The sequence below is a fragment of the Nicotiana tabacum genome, chromosome 23 (assembly GCF_000715075.1).
Source record: "Nicotiana tabacum cultivar K326 chromosome 23, ASM71507v2, whole genome shotgun sequence".
NCBI classification, from domain to species: Eukaryota; Viridiplantae; Streptophyta; class Magnoliopsida; order Solanales; family Solanaceae; genus Nicotiana; species Nicotiana tabacum.
Window position 1 is genome coordinate 110,579,466 of NC_134102.1, and position 26,720 is coordinate 110,606,185.

Below are 26,720 nucleotides of genomic sequence, written 5' to 3' on the forward strand. Positions count from 1 at the left end.
TTTTCTTACTAATTGTTTTACCTGTTTAGTTGAAACTTGGTTTCTTTTATTCTGTGCATTATTTGAAGGTTGATTTTCTTTAAATTAAATATTATTAATATGAAGTATTTGACATTTTTAAACTTGATATTGAAGCAACGTAGTAAAGATTTTGAAATATTATTTTCCTATATTATTTACTCCTGAATATTTTTATACTCATTGTGAGGGAGCCGTGAGCTCTTTATTGTGGAAGAATATTATTGATGAATTATTTTGACATGAGCCGTGAGCTCTTTATTGTGGAAGAATATTATTGATGAATTATTTTGACATGAGCCGTGAGCTCTTTATTGTGGAAAAATATTATTGATGAATTATTTTGACATGAGCTGTGAGCTCTTTATTGTGGAAAACTATTATTGATGATTTATTTTGGCATGAGCCGTGAGCTCTTTATTGTGGAAAAATATTGTTGTTGAATTATTTTGGCAAGTTAAATTATTTGAGCACTTGAGGTGCAAATTGTGATATATTGTGATATTGATACGCATGCGGTGGTATAAGGTCTGGGTGTTGAAACGCATGCAGTGAGATAAGGGTGGCTTGATACGCGTGGCTAGTAGGGGAACTACTAGAAGTCATGCGGTGTGATAAGGGTGGATAAAACGCGGGATGCTATTTCGGGAAAAATATTTTCTTTAAATAAATTGTGAAGGCTCCCGCGGTGATATAAGAAAATGAGATATTGTGAATTTATTTATGATTTGGGACTACGAGGCGGTACCTCGGGAGTGCCCTTGTTGATATTGATTTATGGCCGTAGTTGCCTTTGATTATTGTTGTGATTTTCATAAAGTTGAAGGAAATTCTGTTTTGATTTCCACGAGATATTATTTGCAATTATTTGGTGTCATTAAATGTGACATACTATTTGATTCATTTTCAATGTCATTTTATTTTACTACATTGATAAACATTTTACCATGCCATTATTATATTCCAGTAGGGCCTCACCTGACCTCGTCACTACTCTACAGAGGTTAGGCTTGGCACTTACTGGGTACCGCTGTGGTGTACTCATACTACGCTTCTGCACATCTTTTTGTGCAGATCCAGGTACATTTTACCAGCCTAGACGTCATTGAGTTACCTGCGCACGGAGACTTCGAGGTATATCTGCCAGCGTCCGCAGACTCCGGAGTCCCCTTCTATCATTTTATGTTGCTTCCTTATATTTTATCTAGACCTTGACATATAGAGACATTGAGAATAAATTCTTAGAAGCTTGTGACTTATTTCTACCGGGTTTTGGGAGTTGAAATTGTTTGAATTGTAGTTTATTTATTTCAGATATTTATTATTATTCCGCATTGATAGGCTTACCTAGTCTTAGAGACTAAGTGCCATCACGACATCCTACGGAGGGAATTTGGGGTCGTGACAATAATACAGGTATTACATTTACTGTATTTCAAAAATTTATTGATGAAGATGTTGCTGCAGTCAGCATCACAGAAATTAATAATTTGATTTCTCAAAATAATTATTTGAGTTTATATATTAAAGTTTTGGGTGAACAAATCAGTTTTCTTGATAAAAAACTTGATGAATTAACTGTTTTGATAAAAGATATGAGTACTAGCAAGAAGACAACTGATATTGCCTCTACGTCTGGAAGCAAATGAGAACCTCAAATTGTTCTTACTCGTGTTCAAAGACCCCTTGAGATTCAGGATTTTAATTTTAAATCTTTAAATGATTTAGAAGAACTTTTTGATAAAAAGTTATCCGGTTTGAATATCAATCCTATTGATTTATCAAAAGATTTTGCTGATAAATTAGATACTACTTTTGATTACAAAAATGAAGTTTGGTCAGAGTTTAATAAACTCAGAGGTTATCCCAAAAAGAATAGTAGGCATGCTGATAAACCCAGAATGCAAACTTATTATTACGATCGTCCTACTCCTCAAGATGTCTTGATAGAGGAACGTGATTGGAATCAGACTAATACGTCTTATAGTGGTTCCGAAATTTATGAGTGGAATCTTGATGGATTAACTGATAGACAATTAACTATTCTTGTGCATAGAATGCTTATGTATGCTTATCTGTAAGAGTGTGAAAAATACAGATAGAACTATTTACAAAATAATTGTTGCAGGTTTTACTGGCCAACTTCGTGGCTGGTGGGATAATTATTTGACTGCTGATGAAAAGTTAATGGTTATTAATGTTATAGCCACTGACGAAGGAATTGATAACTTAGGCATGGCTCTTGTGAAAAATAGAGAAGATGATGTTTATACCTTTATTCTTACAATATTAGAATACTTCAATGGTAGATTTACCAATCAGTATGAGACAGTTCGTACTCTACTTAATGGTCTTAGATGTAGGACCTTAGGTGAATTCAGATTGTATAAAGACATCTTTATGAGTAGAGTTATGGAGTTACCAGAAAATAAGTACGACCATTGGAAAGCTAAGTTTATAGATGGCCTTCCCTCATTATTTGCTGAAAGAGTTAGAAAGACTCTAAGAGGTAGCTTTGGTGAAATTTCGTACAAAGATTATACCTATGGTAAGTTGATAGGGATTTGCACACAGGAATGGTTAAACCTGTGCAATGAGTTAAAATTATCTAGACAGCTTAAGATGGATAAGCTTAAGGAAAGAAAACAATTAGGAGACTTTTGCACCCAGTTCGATTTACCCGAGACTCCTACTCATAAGAAGAAGAAACACAAGTATCATAGATACCCTAACCCAGACAGTCCTTATAAGAAAAAGAGATCTAGATATAGATCCAAAGAAGAGCATGACACTAAGAAAGTCCATCGCAAGTCCACTAGATTTACCAAAAATAGGTCTAAGCGTGATCTTGCTGATATTAGGTGTTATAAATGTGGAAAATTTGGCCATATAGCTCCAAATTGTAAGCTTCAAAAGCTGAAAACCTTAGAACTAGACAATGAGTTACGTGATAAGGTTTATGGTATGTTATACACTTCTGGATCAGAATCCGATTATTATTATTATTCTGATTCAGAATCTGAAGCTGAAATAGATTTACTTGATTTATTTGATAGTGATAATAATATTAATAATACTTGTGCAGCTTGCAAAGGTAATACATGTACCTGTGATGACGATGAGTTTTATAAATTGCAATCTCAGTTCCAGGATTTGAACATGAAAACTATTAAATCTAATAATGTAATAGAACTTTTAAAAGAAGTTACTGATGATAAACTTCGTGATAAATTTATAAATTTGGTTGCAAGTACTAGTTCAAGTTCTTCAAAACCTTTCGAAAACACAAAAAAGGAATTTGAATATTCTGCTCCTTATTCTTTATTAGAGATTAATAACCGTATTTTAAATAAAAGTACAACTCCAGCAAGAAATTCTTCTTTCGATGATTTAAAAGTTGAAGTTGAAAACTTGAAAAGAGAGATCAAATCTCTTAAACAAAATCAAATGATTTGTGATCATAGGATTACTCAGATTGAGAAAATCAATTCTCCAGCTGAGAAATTTGATGATAAAAACAAAGGTATTTCTGAAAATGATATTAAAGAAAAACCTATTAAAATTGATTCTCAACATGATATATTTTTGGGAATGATGCAAATTATTACTGCTCATAGATGGTATATTAAATGTACTATTCTAATTGATAATAGTTTTTCTATCACAAATATTGCTATGATTGATAGTGGAGCTGATGTTCGCTACATTCAAGAAGGTTTAGTACCTACTAAATATTTTCAAAAAACTACTCATATGGTAAAGTCTGCATCAGGACATGCTTTAGATATAGAGTATAAATTACCTAATATTGGTATTTGTCAGAATAAAGTCTGCATTCCTCGCTTCTTTTTCTTAGTGAAAAATCAGTTATGTCCTCCGATTATACTTGGAACACCGTTTATTAACGCTATTTATCCTTTCACTAGCATAGACTCAAAAGGTTTTTCTGCTACTTATAAGGATAAAGAAATAAGTTATACTTTTGTTACAGATCCCGTAACTAGAGATATAAATGCTTTAATTGATATGAAGCAAAGGCATATTGATTCACTACAATTGGAATTGTTTAGTATGAATATATTTTATACTTTGAATTCCACTAAAGTGCAAGAAAAGATTAAACTGATTTTCGAAAATATTGCTATTGATATTTGTGTTGAGCATCCCAGTGCTTTTTGGAATAGAAAAAAGCATATTGTCACTCTGCCATATGAAGATAATTTCTCTGAGGATAATATTCCTACTAAATCTCGACCTTGTCAGATGAACGCTGAACTGGTAGAATTCTGCAAGAAAGAGATTGATAATTTGCTACAAAAGGGTTTGATAAAACCCTCAAAATCTCCTTGGTCTTGTACAATTTTTTATGTTAATAATGTTGTTAAAAAGGAACATGGTATTCCTAGATTGGTTATTAATTATAAACCTTTAAATAAGTTTTAAAGTGGATAAGATATCAAATTCCCAATAAAAAGGATTTATTGTCAAGATTATATGATGCCAATATATTTTCAAAATTTGATTTAAAATCTGGATATTGGCAGATTTAAATATTTAAAGAGCATACTTATAGAACTGCTTTTAATGTTCCATTTGGGCAATATGAATGGAATGTTATGCCTTTTGGTTTAAAGAATGCCCCTTCTGAATTTCAAAAAATCATGAATGATATATTCAATCCTTATCTTGATTTTATCATTGTTTATATTGATGATATTTTGATATTCTCAAAAACATTTGAAATGCATATTAAGCATTTAGATATTTTTAAAAGAATTGTTATACAAAATGGTTTGGTTATTTCAAAATAAAAAATGAGTTTATTCCAAACTAATATTCGATTTTTTAGGACATTATATTTGTCAAGGAAAAATTACTCCGATTCAAAGATCTATTGATTTTTCTTCAAAATTTTCCGATGTTATTACTGATAGAACTCAGTTACAAAGATTTTTGGGAAGTTTAAACTATATATCACCTTTTTATAAAGATTTATCTCGTGATTTAGCCCCCTTATATGATAGGCTAAAAAAGGATTATAAAAACCCTTAGACTAATAGTCATACTATTTTGGTTAAAAATATTAAGGAACATGTTAAATCTTTACCTTGTTTGACCCTTACTAATCATGCATGGCAAAAGCTTATCGAGACTGATGCGTCCAATATTGGTTACGGAGGGATTTTGAAACAGATAAATTTTAATAATAAGCATGAATATTTGATTAGATTTTACTCCGGAAAATGGTCTGAAGTCTAGAAAAAATACGCTACTGTGGCTCATGAAATGTTAACCATAGTTAAGTGTGTTTTAAAATTCCAAGATGATTAATACAATCAAAAGTTTTTGATAAAAACTGGCGCACAATCTGTTAAATATATGTTTAACAAAGATTTTAAACATGATGCCTCAAAAATGATATTCGCAAGATGGCAGGCTCAATTGGCCCCTTTTGATTTTGAAATTCAATACAGAAAGGGAATTGATAATTTTCTGCCAGATTTCTTATCTCGTCCCTACATTCTAAAGGAAGAACATCCCCTTCAGGATCGTCATACGGATCCACATCAAACTCCCCAGTTATACAAATGGAAAGAAAAAGTTTTACTAATAAGAAAATATCTCTCAGAGGCGAGTCTTCGATGATAGGACCTTCCATTCACCCGGAAGATATTCAAGAAGATAGTCCGTTATACGCACACTCAGTCATAAAGTATGCTGCAGGCGGGTAGCCCCGATCCACACTCATCCTCACAAATCAGGCCACTCGGGCATTTCAGTAAAATAGGGCATTCGGCCCAAAACATTTATATGCATCAAAATAGAGTCATAAAACTGAGTTATGCGGTAAACAAGTATAAACATGACTGAGTATAGATTTTCAATCAAAAATAGTGAGAGGATGATAAGAAACAGCCCCTAAGGGTCCAAACATGGCATTCAGCCCAATTTACAGAAAATCTTTCTAAATCAGATAAGTATCAATGGTTTCAACAAAGTATGCAACTTTACAGTTGCTCGGGACGGACCAAGTCACAAATCCCCAACAGTGCATGCCCACACGCTCGTCACCTAGCATGTGCGTCACTTCAAAATAATAGAATGATACGAAATCTGGGGTTTCATACCCTCGGGACTAGATTACAATCGTTACTTACCTCAAACTGGCCAAATCTCTATCCCGCAATGATCTTGCCTCTAGACTCGGCCTCCAAATGCTCCGAATCTATTCAAAACCAGTACAATACTATCAATACGTGCTAATGGAATGAATTCCACAAGAAAAACTACAAAATTAGACTAAAACCCGAAGTTAGTTCAAAAATCGCCTATGGGGCCCACATCTCGGAACCCGATAAAAGTTACAAAATTCGAAAGCCCATTTAACCACGAGTCTACCCATACCAATTTTACCAAAATCCGACCCCAACTCGACCCTCAAATCTACAAATCTTATTTTCAAATTTCTAAGTTCCAATCTCCGATTTACACCTCAAAATCATGTAATCTAGTCGGATTATTCGATGATAATCCAATATTATGGAGTAGAAAGGATCACAAGGGACTTACCTCAAGTTTTTTCTTGAAAATATATCAAAATTCGCCTCTCCTCAACCTCTAATTTGTCAAAAATGGCAAATGGGACGAAGTCCCTGTTTTTATAATTCTGCCCAGACATCCTCGGTTTTGCCTCGATCTTGGCCTTCGATCGAGGTCTTCGATCCTGGTCCTCGGTCCTGGCCCTCGATTATGCATTCGATCGTAGCCCTCGACTCTAGGCTCGATCATGGCTTCGATCATGGCCCTCGACTCTAGGCTCGATCATGGCTTCGATCATGGCCCTCGACTCTGGGCTCGATCATGGCTTCAATCGTGGCCCTCGACCCTGAGCTCGATCTAGGCTCGATTTCTATGCAAAAGCAATTTCCAACAGAAGGAAATCGCAGCAGCTGTTCTATTTAAATTTTTGATCCGTTAACCATCCGAAACTCACCCGAGGCCCTCGGGACCTCAACCAAATATACCAACAAGTCCTAAAACATCATACGAACTTAGTCGAATCCTCAAATCACCTCAAACAACGCTAAAACCATGAATTACACCCCAATTCAAGCCTAATGTACTTTGAAATTTTTAATTTCTTCAAATGACTCCGGAACCTATCAAATCACGTTCGATTGACCTCAAATTTTGCACACAAGTCCCAAATGACATAACAGAGGTATTTCAATTTTTAGAATCGGATTCCGACCCCGATATCAAAAAGTCAATCCCCCGATCAAACTTCTCAAAAATAAAACTTTCGGCATTTCAAGCCTAATTCCTCTACGGACTTCCAAAAACTATTCCGGACATGCACCTAAGCCCAAAATCACCATACGGAGCTATTGGAATCATCAAAATTCAAATCCGAGGTCGTTTACACATAGGTCCATATCCGGTCCACTTTTCTAACTTAAAATTTTCAATTGTGAGACTAAGTGTCTCATTTCATTCAGAGTTCCTTTTGGACCCGAACCAACTAACCCGATATAACATAATATAGTTGAATAACACAAAAAGAAGTAGAAATGGGGAAAATGGAGTTATAATTCTCGAAACGACCGTCCGGATCGTTACATCCTCCCCCTCTTAAACATCCGTTCGTCCTCGAACGGGTTTAGAAACATACCTGGATTCTCGAATAGGCGTGGATATCTGCTCCGCATCTCCCACTCGGTCTCCCAGGAGGCCTCCTCCACAGGCTGACCTCTCTATTGCACCTTCATTGAAGCTATATCCTTTGACCTCAACCTTCGAACCTGCCGATCCAAAATAGCCACTGGCTTCACATCATAAGTCATATCACCCTCCAAATGAACCGTGTTGAAATCCAAAACATGGGACGGACCTCCAATATACTTCCGGAGCATGGAAACATGAAACACTGGATGCACACTCGACAAGCTGGGTGGCAAGGCAAGCTTATAAGCCACATCTCCTATCCTCTAAAGCACCTCAAAAGGCCCAATGAACCGGGGGCTCAACTTGCCTCTCTTCCCAAACCTCATAACAGCCTTCATGGGTGATACCTTCAGCAAAACCTTCTCCCCAACCATAAAAGACACATCACGGACCTTCCTATCCACGTAGCTCTTCTGCCTAGACTGTGCCGTGCGAAGCCGCTCCTGAATCAATTTCACCTTATCTAATGCGTCCCGGACTAAGTCTGTACCTAAGAGCCTAGCCTCACCCAGCTCAAACCATCCAACCAGAGATCTACACCTCCTCCCATACAAAGCCTCATACGGAGCCATCTGAATACTCGACTGATAACTGTTGTTATATGCAAACTCAGCGAGTGGCAGAAACTGGTCCCATGAACCCCCAAAGTCAATGACACAAGCACGCAACATGTCCTCCAATATCTGAATAGTGTGCTCGGACTGCCCGTCCGTCTGAGGGTGAAAAGCTATGCTTAACTCAACCTGAGTACCCACTCTCGCTGCACGGCCCTCCAAAACTGCGATGTGAACTGAGTACCCCTATCTGAAATGATGGAAACTGGGACACCATGCAGGCGAACAACCTCTCGGATGTAAATCTCATCCAACCGCTCTGAAGAGTAAGTAGTACCAACTGGAATGAAGTGTGCGGACTTGGTCAGCCGATCCACAATAACCCAAATAGCGTCAAACTTCCTCGAAGTCCGTGGGAGCCTAACTACAAAGTCCATAGTGATCCGCTCCCACTTTCACTCTGGGATCTCTAACCTCTGAAGCAAGCCACCCGGTCTCTGATGCTCATACTTAACCTGCTGGCAATTTAGACACCGAGCCACAAACCCAACTATATCCTTCTTCATCCGCCTCTACCAATAGTGCTGCCTCAAATCCTGGTACATCTTTGCGGCACCCGGATGGATGGAATACCGCGATATGTGGGCCTCCTCAAGAATCAGCTCTCGAAGCCCATCTACATTAGGCACACATATCCGGCCCTGCATTCTCAGCACTCCGTCATCACCAATAGTCACATCTCTAGCATCACCTCTCCAAACCCTGTCCTGAAGAATGAGCAAGTGAGGGTCATCATACTGACGCTCCCTGATACGGTCATAAAGAGAAGACCTGGAGACCACACAAGCCAATACCCGACTAGGCTCTGAAATATCCAATCTGACAAGCTGGCCTGCCAAGGTCTGAACATCTAATGCCAAAGGTCTATCTGCTGCTAGAAGATATACTGAACTCCCCAAACTCTCTGCCCGGCGACTCAAAGCATCGGCCACCACATTGGCCTTCCTTGGATGGTACAAAATAGTGATAGCATAGTCCTAAAGAAGCTCCAACCATCTCCGCTGACGCAAATTAAGATCCTTCTGCTTTAGCAGATACTGCAGACTCCGGTGATCTGTATAGATCTCACAATGAACCCCATAGAAATAATGACGCCAAATCTTCAAGGCATGAACAATGGCTGCTTGCTCATGACTTGTGAGACCTACGTGAACCTAGTGCTCTGATACCATGTTGTCACGACCCAATTTCACCTATAGGTCGTGATGGCGTCGGACACCGCTGTCAGACAAGCCAACAATAAATACTAAATAAATTCTCATTTTAATATTTTTGAAGTCATAGTTGTTCCCCTCAATTAAATAGCAGAAGATGACATTTACCAAATACGTACTAATATCTTTAAAATTTTCCAATACAGTGCAACCCATAATCATCTCAAAACCCGGTGTCACAAGTGCATGAGCATTTATTAGGGAATTAAAATAAAATACAGCATCTGTCTAGAATACAAATTAGACAGAAAAATATAATAACTCTGAAGGAGACTCTATTAGCTGCGGATCGTAATATAGAATGCAGCTCACCTAGGTCCCCACAATTATTAACCACACCTCTACGCCCACAAGGCTCCTATACATATATGTACCTGCACAATAAAATATGCAGCAAGTGCAATATGAGTACGAAAACAACGTGTACCCAGTAAGTATCAAGCCTAATCTCGAAGAGGTAGAGACGAGATGGCCGACTATGACACTCACTATGGGTCAATAATATTAAATAATCATGAAAATAGAAATATTTATATCAACGTGATTCACAGAGTTAACAATAATTTTATTGTACCAGCAGAGGTAATTAAATTCCTTCAATTCCAATAATTCTCAATATATTAATTAAATTCCTTCAATTCAAATAATTTCTAATCTATTAATTAGATCCTTCAATTTCAATAAAAATACCAATTTATCAAATAGCTTTACAAGCTGCAATTCAATTTCAATAAATTTCAAATTTATCAAATAGCTTAACAAGCTGTAATAAACTGTCCAAGTATCGTGTAATTATTATTATTATTAAGCACGATTTCTGCCGAGGTCGTACGGCCCGATCCAGAGTTTCGTGTACACTGTTGAGGGACGTGCGGCACGATCCATAGATGCATCTATCCTACCGAAGCGTTCGGCCCGCTCCAAGAGAAAGGAGGACATTTTCTTATGTACCTCCGGAAGGAGAGTATATTCATTATAAGATAAATTCAGGAGGATGAATAATTTCTTTAAGCAGTTAATTAATTTAAACAGAAAATTAAGCATATGAAATTTTTATCTTTATTATATTTCCTAACAATTCACAATTTATATATCAAATAATTTAATTAAATAAAGAATACAATTTACACAAGTAATTCATGCTTTGTGTCCTAAACTACCCGGACTTTAGCATTAATAGTAGCTACGTACGGACTCTCGTCACCTCGTGCGTACATAGCCCCCACAATTAACAACCATTATTAATTTAATCACCTATGGGGTAATTTTCCCCTCACAAGATTAGACAAGAGACTTACCTCGCTCCGAAGTTCCATAGCCGGCTCCCAAGCCTTTCAAATAACTCGACCGATGCCCAACGCTCCAAAACTCGCTTTCGCTTTATTAACATTCACAAGCTTTTAATCCTCCTCCGACATCGTAACATTGAGTAAAATACTCATACGCCACCAACAAATTGATATCTACAATTACAATCCCAATTATAATCAAAATATGACTCAAAAATATTTATCAATATTCATTTATGGCTCTCAAGTTGGCTACAAGCCTCCAGCTCAAATCGTCTAATAGGTTCACTTACTAGTACATTCAACTCCACTCTTATCATTCAATACTCATTTGAAGTCATCAATGATACTACATTAATTCTCCAACACCGCCAAATTACTATTCATCGTCTTCCTTAGCCAACATTTCCAAAACATTCATTTTGGTGATTACTTAGTTGAATACTTTCAACTAAGCTAGAATATGATTCCATAGGTTCATTGCATCTTTTAATTTCATTTCTAAGAACACTATTTATCTTTCCCTCATTTTCTCAAGAACACTATTCATGCCATGAACTAGAGTTTATGAAATCAATTATCCAACCATAACAACTTGAAACAACTATTAGAATTACTCTCACCGACTCATAAGAAATGAGCTTGAAGCATTAGTATTACCTTCTTGAAGCTTTTCCTTGAAATTCCAATGTTTGGAAAATTTGGTGTTCTTGAACAACTTGAAAGATTTCTAGAGATTTCAAAGGTTGAAGGATATTAATACTAGTGTTAATAGGATGTTATTAACTTAAAATATCCAAATAAACTCACCTTGTATTCTTAAGTAGTCCCCAAGGTCGAATCCACCATGAAAGAACCAATCCCTAGCTCAAACAAATCCCCAAAAAGGGTTGTTGCCCGTGACTACCTTATAAAGGCATAGGTGCTTCAGCGAGTTGTACCTTGCGCTGTGTAGGTTGTACCTCGTATTACAAGTTTTGCCCTGCTGGACACCATTTACTAAAACGTCCATAAGTCCTTGTAGAAATGTCCAAATGACGAACAGTCAAAAGCGTTAGAAACTAGACTCGAAGATCTTTCATTTGATAGGTTATCCACCATATAACTCCTTATATATATATATATAGGCATGCTCGTCCAAATTTAGGTTTTTGTGTGTACTTATTTGAAACTTTAGTCTATCATGTAATTTCCAACTTGATTAAGACTTAGGGCTCTCCTTAGATCCTACATCACTTATAATATAACTCGTTCACTTATTAACATACGAACCTGCTGGAACCTTAAAATTCCGATTCCGGGGTCGTTTTCTCAAAGTGTTGACCGAAGTCAAATTTGCCATTTTAAGGCTAACTTAAGGAACCAAGTGTTCCGATTTCAACCCAAACACTTTCAAATCCCGAACCAACCATCCCCGCAAGTCATAAATTATTAAAAACACATTCGGGGAGTTTTATTTAGGGAAACGGGGTTTTAAAAGTCGAAACGACCGATTGGGTCGTTACATTCTCTCCCACTTAAATATGCGTTCGTCCTCGAACGTGCTAAGGAGTGTTCCGGAGTTATCCAAAATCATTTTTTAACACCTCGTGCACCTACCCGTGCTACCACAACCAGTTGAGCACATTAACTCGAGCCAATCTGAAAATTCTCCCCTTTATTTAGGCAAATAAGCCTTAGAGCCCAATTCTAACATCAAGAATTTTCCACCATGCCTGTTTCCAACCTATGAATGTCGTATCTATCATTACATGATGCACCAATACAGGGTTGCATACCTTTGTTGAATTTAGACCATGCACCGCATCATTCACATGACTATAATAACATCCTCCGATAACAATAGCTAAAATTCCACGAATCTGATGTTCACAACACACCTCATGATACATATAAGTCCTGTTCTAACTCTTGAAATACTTCCACGATGGAAGAAATGTGTAGAAATTCATAACCAACTGCCGAGTCAACAATTATTGAGTTTCTCCTTCTGACAAGAATCATTGCCTCATTATAACCAAATAATGGTATTTGCTCTTTATTACACTTAATATAATCCGATCGCACTAATCCCGAATCCAATAATCTCGCCTCACCAAGTATAAGCTGCTCAGGCAATAAACCACCTCAGACACGATCAAAAAACCTCATATGATGCCACAATGAGCTAATAAGCTACGGACTCGATTGCGATATATAAGAAACACGAACTCTGGAAAGGATCTCTCGACCCACGTGACTAATTAGACATCTGAAAAGGTGTCATGAACCTTCCTCAGAAAATGGGACACAAAACACACAAAATAGAATATAGGGGACTGTACTCAACATCACACCGTTGCGGCGTGCAACCCAATCCAAACAACATACCCGTGGCGGCGTGCCACCCGATCCGCACATAAAGAATCTATAAGGAAATACTTACCGAGCTAGAATGCTCATTACTACAAAATATCCGAATATCGGACACAAGCACGCTAAGTGCATAATACCATCCTTGGAAGGACCGACAACGCCATGCGCTACAAAACTCAAGCACAACTAAGGTGCGACATATAATCTGAATCCCGAGAGCCATCCTGCTCACAAAACACCATCGCTATGCGGAACCTCAACACATAATAAATTTATCAAGCCGTTTCATAACTCACACGGCACAATATAGTATTACATGAAATAACGGACGACGAAACGATATCCAACGTCCGAATACTCCTCCATAGGGAGCTTTTATGCTGAAATGAACACATCCGGCCTGATATAGAGCCCGTATTCATATTTAAATCTATCCACAAATCTCAAGCCGATTCTGAGGTCTAGGCTAATAACCTTTCAAGGATCCATAATAACCCTTTTTCCCATAACACACAAGAATAGCCGTCATAATCAGAACAAACTTTCACAATCCACAACCAAATGAACCAAGCAGCCTCCAGGCATAAATTTTTGAATCAGCGATATTACCACAATCTTCATACTTGGTTTCAATATTCACTCTTACACAATATTTCCGTGAGACATGCTCCCACGACCTTCCACACCAGGTAACAAGTCTGCACATTCATGCTACCGGTTACACAAAATATTGTAAAGCATATCAAGAATCCACAAATCAATACACAAGGTCTCTTACATCTGACATCGACCTTAGATGATGCCAAAAACAATACCATTTTACTTTAAACATATAAATCCCTTTCCTGCTCATCCGAGCTCATGGCATCCTTGTCAACACCGAACTGAAATCTTAAATCCTCAACTTTCGAATCCCATGCTACTTAGTGCATTTAACCACGCCAATGCGCAGGAGTACAAGAATTCCATCATAACTCCCGAACCACTAATAGGGTAAACACTTCATCATATAGAAACCTTCTTCTTAACTCATTTCAAGAGAACCATTGCAACACGTGACTGAATTCCCATATCCGTAGAAAATACCGGCCTCAAGTAGTGGTCTAAACCACCATAACTCTTCTGGGATCCCTCTACACATAACATGTTATAATACTTGAATTCCTCCAAATAAAATCAATTACGGCGGCCATCAAGCCTCGCAAGTACCGCCACAATTCACATGCATAATTCAATGCATTGAAGGAACTGATCATTGCCACTATCGTGCCGATTCAACCATTGTTAGCCGATCCGTCTTTTCTTAATTTACTCTCAACTTGCCTTAGAAATAATAATAGCTCCATTCATTACATCATGAACTCAAATCTGCACTCATCCCAAGTGACCTTATTTCACGAGACCACGCTATTTCAAAACCCACTAATTATCTCATATCCCTTCTTGTGCGCACTTTTTACATCTTCAACTGGTACACCCATTCTGATACTTCTTTTATGAATCCGAAGTTATTTTCTTCCGTTTTTCCAATGCTACACCACAACCTAAAGATAACGTAGAGTACTTCAAGCCCCGTTTAATAATCTGCTGGAAAAGCTCGATACTCAACCATACTATAGACTCGAGATCCTTAGACACCACACTATAAATTTTTGAATCCACTAGGACCGTTATTGAGAATCACTTACTCTGACTAGTTCCCATACATGATCAACTCCAAGGCCCTGCTAGCACATGGACACTTTCTCAAGGAAACACCCGACTGTCTCACTCTCCCTGTGCATTACATCTACACGAAGCATAAACTCTAAGTCTTCCCACCAACCTGAATATGAATTGATAAGGCCAAATGTGGCACACATTCCCCAAATCCTTTGCTCAAGTTACCACCGATGTTTTCTTTCCTTAGTCATAATGACCCACCAATACACCGATAACCAGAAACAGCACAAGTTGACACTACGCAATCCAGTTATAGACAGTGGGGCTCTCCCACTTAGCTTGAAGCTACAATTACAAAATTTTGGAATCCACCGAGATTCTTTCTTCATCGTTGACATGATCCTGTACACGCAACTCGCCAATTTATTTATTTATTTTCGAAATCCTTCTATTAACCTTCAATAGACACTCCTAACAACTAGCCACATTTACATATTAAATCTCTTACCGGGTAGCCAGTAGAATTCTTCACAGAAGCTTCGTCAACACCACGCGACCGCTAACTTGTTTACAGGAGATAACCCACCTGTGGAAATTACATGCTGACATATTCCAATGTCGTTGCACTGGATATAATTACTACGAAATCAATAGATCATCCTGAGTCCAAGCTCATTCACCAGCTGCATCAGTCCGTTCACTCCTCGTGGACATCAACTAAAGGTGCAACAATACACTCCAATCCAAAGTCATATTGTATCCTTCTTCATATCAAGAAACTCCCTCCTGTTGTATCCGATCTTCCTCAATGTAGCAGCTAATATTACAACTTAAGTCCATAGACCTAGTCACTATCCATTCTACATCCCAAATCACTCAAACGTTTCCTCGAGATGTGTAATCATCCTACCATGTAACCCATATGTTACTTTGCCACTCTCCCACTTTGGTCAAACCCTTCTCCTTTAAGCAACTACTTGACTTCTGTTTTCTTACACTTGGCCTTTTCGGAACCTAACCACCGCAAGGCACCTTCCACATGTCCTTCCTCATCCTTCGCTGCCCAGTTGTTGCCTTAACTCAAAATCCGTCTCTGTAGCACTTGAACCAATAGCTCATTACCAGCTTTAAACCTTTCTGACGATCATCTTTCTCGAGACATCAATACTAGAAATGTTGCTTCGATCCTGAATCACTGCACACCGCGATGTCTAACGACTGCTTCCCCTATACCAATTCCTAACACCCCGTCGTGAAGGCGAGTTGAAGAAAATCATAACACCGGCGAACCTTAATGCATTTTACAAGGCGATGACACCACATCAAAATTGAGAACTCTACCACGCTCGAAAATATCAGGCTTCGTGACTCTATCAACCCCAAACCTGAACATTCATAGCCCGATTGTCTTTTTCTCTACTAGAAATAAAACATGGAACCTCTGAATTATGTACTGAGAAAAACCTTTTTTTCAAGTCGTTTACTGCCCTGACACATAAACGGACATTTTTTTTTCCATTTCATAAACATTGTGCGATAACAACGCACGAATCGTCATAACAATCAATGCCAAATCTCAAAACCTTAAGTAGTACTGATATTTAATTTGAAATGATAGAGCGGCCTTTCGTAAGGCGATGACAAAAGCCCAATTAATTACATAAAGAGAAGTATCATGTACTACATCTATAGTACCATTAAAAATTTTCTCGATCCCCAATTTATAACAAGCGCTTCACATCGCATAAGATTGAGTAGGAAGGAAATGAAGGCATAAGCATCAAAGGAATCGAATCGCACGATGGAATCAAAAAGGGAAGTATTCCTAACAGCCTTGTAGCCTCTTGAAGATAAGTACAGACGTCTCCGTACCGATCCGCAAGACTCAACTAGACTTGCTCATGACTTGTGAGACCTACGTGAACCTAGTGCTCTGATACCATGTTGTCACGACCCAATTTCACCTATAGGTCGTGATGGCGTCAGACACCGCTGTCATACAAGCCAACAATAAATACTAAATAAATTCTCATTTTAATATTTTTGAAGTCATAGTTGTTCCCCTCAATTAAATAGCAGAAGATGACATTTACCAAATACGTACTAATATCTTTAAAAATTTCCAATACATTGCAACCCATAATCATCCCAAAACCCAGTGTCACAAGTGCATGAGCATTTATTAGGGAATTAAAATAAAATACAGCATCTGTCTAGAATACAAATTAGATAGGAAAATATAATAACTCTGAAGGAGACTCTATTAGCTGCGGATCGTAATATAGAATGCAGCTCACCTATGTCCCCACAATTATTAACCACACCTCTGTGCCCACAAGGCCGCTGTACATATATGTACCTGCACAATAAAATATACAGCAAGTGCAGTATGAGTACGAAAACAACGTGTACCCAGTAAGTATCAAGCCTAATCTCGAAGAGGTAGAGACGAGATGGCCGACTATGACACTCACTATGGGTCAATAATATTAAATAATCATGAAAATAGAAATATTTATATCAACGTGATTCACAGAGTTAACAATAATTTTATTGTACCAGCAGAGGTAATTAAATTCCTTCAATTCCAATAATTCTCAATATATTAATTAAATTCCTTCAATTCAAATAATTTCTAATCTATTAATTAAATCCTTCAATTTCAATAAAAATTCCAATTTATCAAATAGTTTTACAAGCTGCAATTCAATTTCAATAAATTTCCAATTTATCAAATAGCTTTACAAGCTGCAATTCAATTTCAATAAATTTCTAGTTTATCAAATAGCTTTACAAGCTGTAATAAACTGTCCAAGTATCGTGTAATTATTATTATTATTAAGCACGATTTATGCCGAGGTCGTACGGCCCGATCCAGAGTTTCGTGTACACTGCCGAGGGATGTGCGGCACGATCCATAGATGCATCTATCTTGCCGAGGCATTCGGCCCACTCCAAGAGAAAGGAGGACATTTTCTTATGTACCTCCGGAAGGAGAGTATATTCATTATAAGATAAATTCGGAAGGATGAACAATTTCTTTAAACAGTTAATTAATTTAAACAGAAAATTAAGCATATGAAATTTTCATCTTTATTATATTTCCTAACAATTCACAATTTATATATCAAATAATTCAATTAAATAAAGAATATAATTTACACAAGTAATTCATGCTTTGTGTCCTAAACTACCCGGACTTTAGCATTAATAGTAGCTACGTACGGACTCTCATCACCTCGTGCGTACATAGCCCCCACAATTAACAACCATTATTAATTTAATCACCTATGGGGTAATTTTCCCCTCACAAGATTAGACAAGAGACTTACCTCGCTCCGAAGTTCCATAGCCGGCTCCCAAGCCTTTCAAATAAATCGACCGATGCCCAACGCTCCAAAACTCGCTTTCGCTTTATTAACATTCACAAGCTTTTAATCCTCCTCCGACATCGTAACATTGAGTAAAATACTCATACGCCACCAACAAATTGATATCTACAATTACAATCCCAATTACAATCAAAATATGACTCAAAAATATTTATCAATATTCATTTATGGCTCTCAAGTTGGCTACAAGCCTCCAGCTCAAATCGTCTAATAGGTTCACTTACTAGTACATTCAACTCCACTCTTATCATTCAATACTCATTTGAAGTCATCAATGATACTACATTAATTCTCCAACACCGCCAAATTACTATTCATCATCTTCCTTAGCCAACATTTCCAAAACATTCATTTTGGTGATTACTTAGTTGAATACTTTCAACTAAGCTAGAATATGATTCCATAGGTTCATTGCATCTTTTAATTTCATTTCTAAGAACACTATTTATCTTTCCCTCATTTTCTCAAGAACACTATTCATGCCATGAACTAGAGTTTATGAAATCAATTATCCAACCATAACAACTTGAAACAACTATTAGAATTACTCTCACCGACTCATAAGAAATGAGCTTGAAGCATTAGTATTACCTTCTTGAAACTTTTCCTTGAAATTCCAATGTTTGGGAAATTTGGTGTTCTTGAACAACTTGAAAGATTTCTAGGGATTTCAAAATTGAAGGATGTTAATACTAGTGTTAATAGGATGTTATTAACTTAAAATATCCAAATAAACTCACCTTGTATTCTTAAGTAGTCCCCAAGGTCGAATCCACCATGAAAGAACCAATCCCTGGCTCAAAGAAATCCCCAAAAATGGCTGCTGCCCGTGACTACCTTATAAAGGCACAGGTGCTTCAGCGAGTTGTACCTTGCGCTGTGTAGGTTGTACCTCGTATTACAAGTTTTGCCCTGCTAGACACCATATACTAAAACGTCCATAAGTCCTTGTAGAAATGTCCAAATGACGAACAGTCAAAAGCGTTAGAAACTAGACTCGAAGATCTTTCATTTGATAGGTTGTCCACCATATAACTCCTTATATATATAGGGGCATGCTCGTCCAAATTTAGGTTTTTGTGTGTACTTATTTGAAACTTTAGTCTATCATGTAATTTCCAACTTGATTAAGACTTAGGGCTCTCCTTAGACCCTACATCACTTATAATATAACGCGTTCACTTATTAACATACGAACCTGCTGGAACCTTAAAATTCTGATTCCGGGGTCGTTTTCTCAAAGTGTTGACCGAAGTAAAATTTGTCATTTTAAGGCTAACTTAAGGAACCAAGTGTTGCGATTTCAACCAAAACACTTCCAAATCCCGAATTATCCATCCCCGCAAGTCATAAATCATTAAAACATATTCGGTGAGTTTTATTTAGCGAAACGGGGTTCTAAAAGTCGAAACGACCGGTTAGGTCGTTACAGGCGCGAGGCATAGGCAATCACCCTACCCTCCTGCATCAAAACACAACCAATGCCTATCCTCGAGGCATCACAATACACGGTGTAAGAACCTGACGTTGATGGCAGAATTAACATTGAAGCTGTGGTCAAAGCAGTCTTGAGCTTCTGAAAGCTCTCTTCACATTCATCCGACCACCTGAATGGAGCACCCTTTTGGGTCAATTTGGTCAAGGGCGATGCAATATATGAAAATCCCTCCACAAAGCGACGGTAGTAACCCTCCAAACCAAGAAAGCTCCTAATCTCTGTGGCTGAGGACAGTCTGGGCCAATTCTGCACCGCCTCTATCTTCTTCGGATTCACCTGAAAACCCTCACTGGACACCACATGTCCCAAGAATGCTACTGAACTAAGCCAAAACTCACATTTAGAGAACTTTGCATAAAGCTTCTCCTCCCTCAATCTCTGCAATACAACCCTCAAATGCTGAGCGTGTTCTTCCTCGCTACGAGAGTACACCAGGATGTCGTCAATGAATACAACGATGAATGAGTCCAATTAGGGCTGGAATACACTGTTCATCAGATGTATGAATGTTGCTGGGGCATTGGTCAGCCCAAAAGACATCACCAAGAACTCATAATGGCCATATCGGGTTCTGAAAGCTGTCTTGAGAATATCTGAATCCCGAATCTTCAGCTGGTGATAACAGAACCTCAAATCAATCTTGGAGAACACCCTCGCTCCATGAATCTGGTCGAATAAATCATCAATACAAGGCAAAGATACTTGTTCTTGATTGTGACCTTGTTCAACTGCCGTAATCAATACACATTCTCATGGAACCATCATTCTTTTTCACAAATAGAACCGGTGAACCCCACGGTGACACACTACGTCGAATAAACCCCTTATCAAGGAGTTCCTGAAGCTGTTCTTTCAATTCCTTCAACTCCGTCGGTTCCATACGATACGGTGGAATAGAAATAGGTTGAGTGCCCGGCACCAAATCAATACCAAAGTCAATATCCCTGTCAGGCAACATGCTCGGTAGGTTTGCAGGAAACACATCCAAAAAATCACGTACCACCGGAACAGAATAAATGACATGAGTCTCTGTACTAACATCCCTCACAAAAGCCAAATAAGATAGGCAACCCTTCTCAACCATGCGCTGAGCCTTCAAATATGAAATCACCCTACTTGGTACATAATCTATAGAACCGCTCCACTCAACCTTCGAAATTCCCAGCATAGCCAACGTTACCGTCTTAGCGTGACAATCTAGAACAACATGACATGGAGATAACCAATCCATACCCAATATCACATCAAAGTCAACCATACTGAGCAACAATAGATCTACTCGGTCTCCAGACCCCCAATAGTCACCACACATGACCGATATACACAGTCCACAATAATAGTATCGCCCACAGAAGTAGATACATATACAGATGAAACTAAGGACTCACGGGGCATATCCAGAAAATGAGCGAAATATGAGGAAACATATGAATATGTGGAACCAGGGTCAAATAATACTGAGGCATCTCTGTGGCAAACTGAGACAATACCTATAATCACAGCATCTGAAGCAATAGCATCTGGTCTGGCAGGGAGAGTATAGAAACGGGCCTGACCAACCCTTGATCTGCCTCCCCCCTAGGGCGACCCCTAGCTGACTGACCTCCACCCCGAGCTGGCTGGGCAGATGGTGAGGTAGCTGGTGCTGTAGTCGGAGGCTGGCTCCTTTGTTGAGATAGACCTCCATGACGATGAGGACACTGCCTCCACATATGCCCAAGCTCCCCACACTCAAAACAACTCTCCGGTGCTGGCGGTGAAAACTGAAGGAAACTCCTAGCACTGGGATGACTGGTAGAAGAACCTGGCATGGAAGAGCCCTGAACAAGTGGAGCATGGGAAGAACTTTGAACTGGAAGGGCACTAAGTGATGAGTGTCCCTGACGAGAACTGTGAGAACCATGGCCAGATGATGCACCCCGATAAAATGGCTGAGCTGACTGAGCTTGTCTGAAATGACGACCTCTACCGTGTTGGAACTGAACCCCAAAAGGAGCACCGCTGAATCCACCCTGACCACGAGGCCTCTTGGCCTCCCGCTCAACTCTCTCTTGACCGTGAACCATCTCAATCTGCCAAGCAATGTCGACAACCTCATCAAAGGTAGCACTCGAAACCCGCTCCCTGGTCATGAGCAACTGTAGCTGATAAGTGAGGCCATCAATAAACCTCATGATCTTCTCTCTGTCCGTGGGAACCAACCAGATAGCATGACGGGCCAACTCGGAGAACCGCATCTCATACTGCGTCACCGACATATCACCCTGGCGGAGCCGCTCAAACTGTCTACGTAGCTCCTCTCTGGGGGATCGAGGCATGAACTTCTCCAAAAAGACCACGGAGAACTGCTGCCAAGTAAGGGGTGTTGCACCAACAGGCCTACGCCTCTCGTAAGTCTCCCACCATTTGAGTGCAGCCCCAGAAAACTGAAAGGTAGTGAATGAGACCCCATAAGTCTCCAAAATACCAGCAGTACGGAGTATCCTCTAACACCTGTCCAAAAGGTTCTGAGCATCCTCTCTCTCTGTGCCACTGAAAGGTGGTGGCCGAAGTCTCCCAAACCTCTCCAACCTACACTGATCATCCTCAGGCATAGCAGGAACCACATAATCCTGAGCAACAGTAACCGGCTGGGCTGGTGGTGCCTCTGGTGTCTGAAGTCCCTGAATAACTTGCTCGGGTGTGCGAGCAACGGGAGTCTGAGTGCCTCCCTTGGCCTGAGAAGTGGTTGCGGCCGTCGAAATTGAGACCGCCTGAGCAAGGCCAGTACACACTGTTAGAATCTGAGCTAGGGCCTCCTGAAGGCCTGGAATCACAATAGGCACATGTGGTGCCTGAGCTGGTGCATCAACAACTGGAACTTGTCCTGATCTGGGACAACCGGTGGATCTGTAGGTACTGCCCCAGCTATTGTACGGGCTACACCTCTGCCCCTACCACGGCCTCTACCGCGGCCTCGGCCTCTCGCAGCCCTGGCTGGTGGTACTGGTGGCTGGCCCTCCTGATCGGTAGTATGGGTCCTCACCATCTGTGAGAGAATGAAATAACAGATGTTTAGTTACTAGAATTAACAGATTCGCATGACAAGAATTCAAGAATGTGGAGTTTCCTAAAGGTTCTGCAGCCTCCTGAAGATAAGTACAGACGTCTCTGTACCGATCCGCAAGACTCTACTAAACCCGCTCATGACTCATGAGACCTATGTAACCTAGGCTCTGATACCAATCTGTCACGACCCAAAACTAACCCATGTCGTGATAGCGCCTATCGTGGAACTAGGCAAGCCGACTCATTTCCAAAACAAACCGATATTTTCATTTTAAAGAAAATTACAAGGTTATTTAACATAAACCTTCATTTAAAGAGTTCAAATCAAAGAAAAATAGAAGTGCTGAAAAGAAAAGTCCGACATCGAGGTGTCACTAGTTATGAGCATATACTACAATCTTTCTAACAATATCAAGGCTAACTCAGCCCGATAAATAGCTAAATACACTAGAGGAAGATAAGAGGGAGAAGAGCAGGGGCTGCGATCGCCAAACAGCTACCTTGCTATCTCCAAGAAAATCTGCAACCAAAACACTCAATAACCGCTACCGTGTCCAGCTACACCTGGATCTGCACACAAGGTGCAGGGAGTAACGTGAGTACGCCAACTCAGTAAGTAACAACAATAAATAAAGACTGAGCAGTAATGACGAGCAATAAAGCATATAATGTTCATATCAGGAAATCTCAGTAAAATATCACATGCTCTTAAAAATCAGGATTTGAATCAAACATCTCGTTTAAACCTAGTTCCAGTAAAAATTATTTTAAAGACATTTTTCCAACAGTTTTTCAAACAAAGGCTCAATGCAAAGGTGAGCAAAAATGATGAAATCATAAACAGCCCCTCGGGCAAAAACATCACTCATATACAGCCCCTCGGGCAAACCTCACAGTCACTCGTGCCACTCAGGCATACCTCACAATCACTCTTGCCACTCGGGCATACCTCACAATCACTCATGCCTCCTAGTCACTCAGCACTCGGCACTCGCACTCAGTAGGTACCTGCACTCACTGGGGGTGTGTACAGACTCTGGAGGGGCTCCTTCAGCCCAAGCGCTATAATCTGCATGGACAACTCACGTGCAATAATAATAAAATAAGTTGCAGGCGGGCAGCCTCGATCCACACTCATCCTCACAAATTAGGCCCTCAGTCATAAAGTATGTTGCAGGCGGGCAGCCCCGATCCACACTCATCCTCACAAACCAGGCCACTCGAGCATTTCAGTAAAATAGGGCATTCGGCCTAAAATATTTATATGCATCAAAATAGAGTCATAAAACTGAGTTATGCGGTAAACAAGTATAAACATGACTGAGTATAGATTTTCAATCGAAAACAGTGAGAGGATGATAAGAAACAGCCCCTAAGGGTCCAAACAGCATTGGCGCAAGGCCCAAACATGGCATTCAGCCCAATTTATAGAAAATCTTTCTAAATCATATAAGTATCAATGGTTTCAACAAAGTATGCAACTTTACAGTTGCTACGGGATGGACCAAGTAACAAATCCCCAACAGTGCACGCCCACACGCCCGTCACCTAGCATGTGCGTCACTTCAAAATAATAGAATGATACGAAATCTGGGGTTTCATACCCTCAGGACTAGATTTGCAATCGTTACTTACCTCAAACCCGCAAAATCTTTATCCCGCAATGATCTTGCCTCTAGACTCAGCCTCCAAATGCTCCGAATCTATTCAAAATTAGTACAATACCATCAATACGCATTAATGGAATGAATTCCACAAGAAAAACTACAAAATTAGACCAAACCCCGAAATTAGTTCAAAAATCGCTTGTAGGGCCCGCATCTCGGAACCCGACAAAAGTTATAAAATTCGAAAGCCCATTCAACCACGAGTCTACCCATACTAATTTTACCAAAATCCGACCCTAACTCGACCCTCAAATCTACAAATCTTATTTCCAAATTTCTAAGTTCCAATCTCCGATTTACACCTCAAAATCATGTAATCTAGTCGGATTATTCGATGATAATTCAATATTATGGAGTAGAAATGATCACAAGGGACTTACCTCAAGTTTTCCTTGAAAATATATCAAAAATTGCCTCTTCTCAAGCTCCAATTTATCAAAAATGGCAAATGGGACGAAGTCCCTGTTTTTATAATTCTGCCCAGACATCCTCGGTTTTGCCTCGATCTTGGCCTTCGATCGAGGTCCTCGATCCTGGTCCTCGGCCCTAGCCCTCGATTATGCCTTTGATTGTGGCCCTCGACTCTGGGCTCGATCATGGCTTCGATCGTGCCCTCGACTCTGGGCTCGATCATGGCTTCGATCGTGGCCCTCGACCCTGAGCTCGATCTGGGCTCGATTTCTGGGCAGAAGCAATTTCCAACATAAGGAAATTGCAGCAGTTGTTCTATTTCAATTTTTGATCTGTTAACCATCCGAAACTCACCCGAGGCCCTCGGAACCTCAATCAAATATACCAACAAGTCCTAAAATATCATATGAACTTAGTCGAATCCTAAAATTACCTCAAACAACGCTAAAACCATGAATTACACCCCAATTCAAGCTTAATGTACTTTGAAATTTCTAATTTCTACAAATGACTCCGGAACCTATCAAATCACGTCCGATTGATCTCAAATTTTGCACACAAGTCCTAAATGACATAACAGAGGTATTCCAATTTTCAGAATCGGATTCCGACCCCGATATCAAAAAGTCAAACCCCTGGTCAAACTTCTCAAAAATAAAACTTTTGGCATTTCAAGCCTAATTCCTATACGGACTTTCAAAAAATATTCCGGACACGCACCTAAGCCCAAAATGACCATACGGAGCTATTGGAATCATCAAAATTCAAATCCGAGGTCGTTTACACATAGGTCCATATCCGGTCCACTTTTCTAACTTAAAATTTTTAATTATGAGACTAAGTGTCTCATTTCACTCTGAATTCCTTCCGGACCCGAACCAACTAACCCGATATAACATAATATAGTTGAATAACACAAAAAGAAGTAGAAATAGGGAAAATGGGGTTATAATTCTCGAAACGACCGACCGGATCGTTACAGGTGTTCCAAGTATAATCTGAGGATATAACTGATTTTTCACTAAGAAAAATAAGTTAGGAATGCAGACTTTATTCTGACAAATACCAGTATTAGGTAATTTATACTCTATATCTAAAGCATGTCCTGATGTAGACTTTACCATATGAGTAGTTTTTTGAAAATATTTAGTAGGTACTAAACCTTCTTGAATGCAACTAACATCAGCTCCACTATCAATCATAGCAATATTTGTGATAGAAAAACTATTATCAATTAGAATAGTACATTTAATATACCATCTATGAGCAGTAACAATTTGCATCATTCCCAAAAACATATCATGTTGAGAATCAATTTTAATAGGTTTTTCTTTAATATCATTTTCAGAAATACCTTTATTTTTATTATCAAATTTCTCAGCTGGAGAATTGATTTTCTCAATCTGAGTAATCCTATGATCACAAATCATTTGATTTTGTTTAAGAGATTTGATCTCTCTTTTCAAGTTTTCAACTTCAACTTTTAAATCATCGAAAGAAGAATTTCTTGCTGGAGTTGTACTTTTATTTAAAATACGGTTATTAACCTCTAATAAAGAATAAGGAGCAGAATATTCAAATTCCTTTTTTGAGTTTTCGAAAGATTTTGAAGAACTTGAACTAGTACTTGCAGCCAAATTTATAATTTTTTCACGAAGTTTATCATCAGTAACTTCTTTTAAAAGTTCTATTACATTATCAGATGTAATAGTTTTCATGTTCAAATCTTGGAACTGAGATTGCAATTTATAAAACTCATCATCATCATAGGTACATGTATTACCTTTGCAAGCTGCACAAGTATTATCAATATTTTTATCACTATCA

The 26,720-nt window shown here is 38.9% G+C and overlaps 1 protein-coding gene across 1 annotated transcript in view; it reads left to right on the forward strand.

Moving 5' to 3' along the window:
• Window positions 1-26,720, forward strand: part of LOC142177331 (uncharacterized) — a 75,082-nt gene that overhangs the window by 43,703 nt on the left and 4,659 nt on the right. Inside the window, exons 3-7 of the mRNA XM_075245806.1 lie at window positions 1,716-2,007; window positions 2,147-2,570; window positions 2,631-2,999; window positions 3,417-3,578; window positions 4,218-4,428. Of these exons, the coding sequence (XP_075101907.1) occupies window positions 1,716-2,007; window positions 2,147-2,570; window positions 2,631-2,999; window positions 3,417-3,578; window positions 4,218-4,428 (1,458 nt within the window). The remainder of the gene's footprint in view (window positions 1-1,715; window positions 2,008-2,146; window positions 2,571-2,630; window positions 3,000-3,416; window positions 3,579-4,217; window positions 4,429-26,720) is intronic.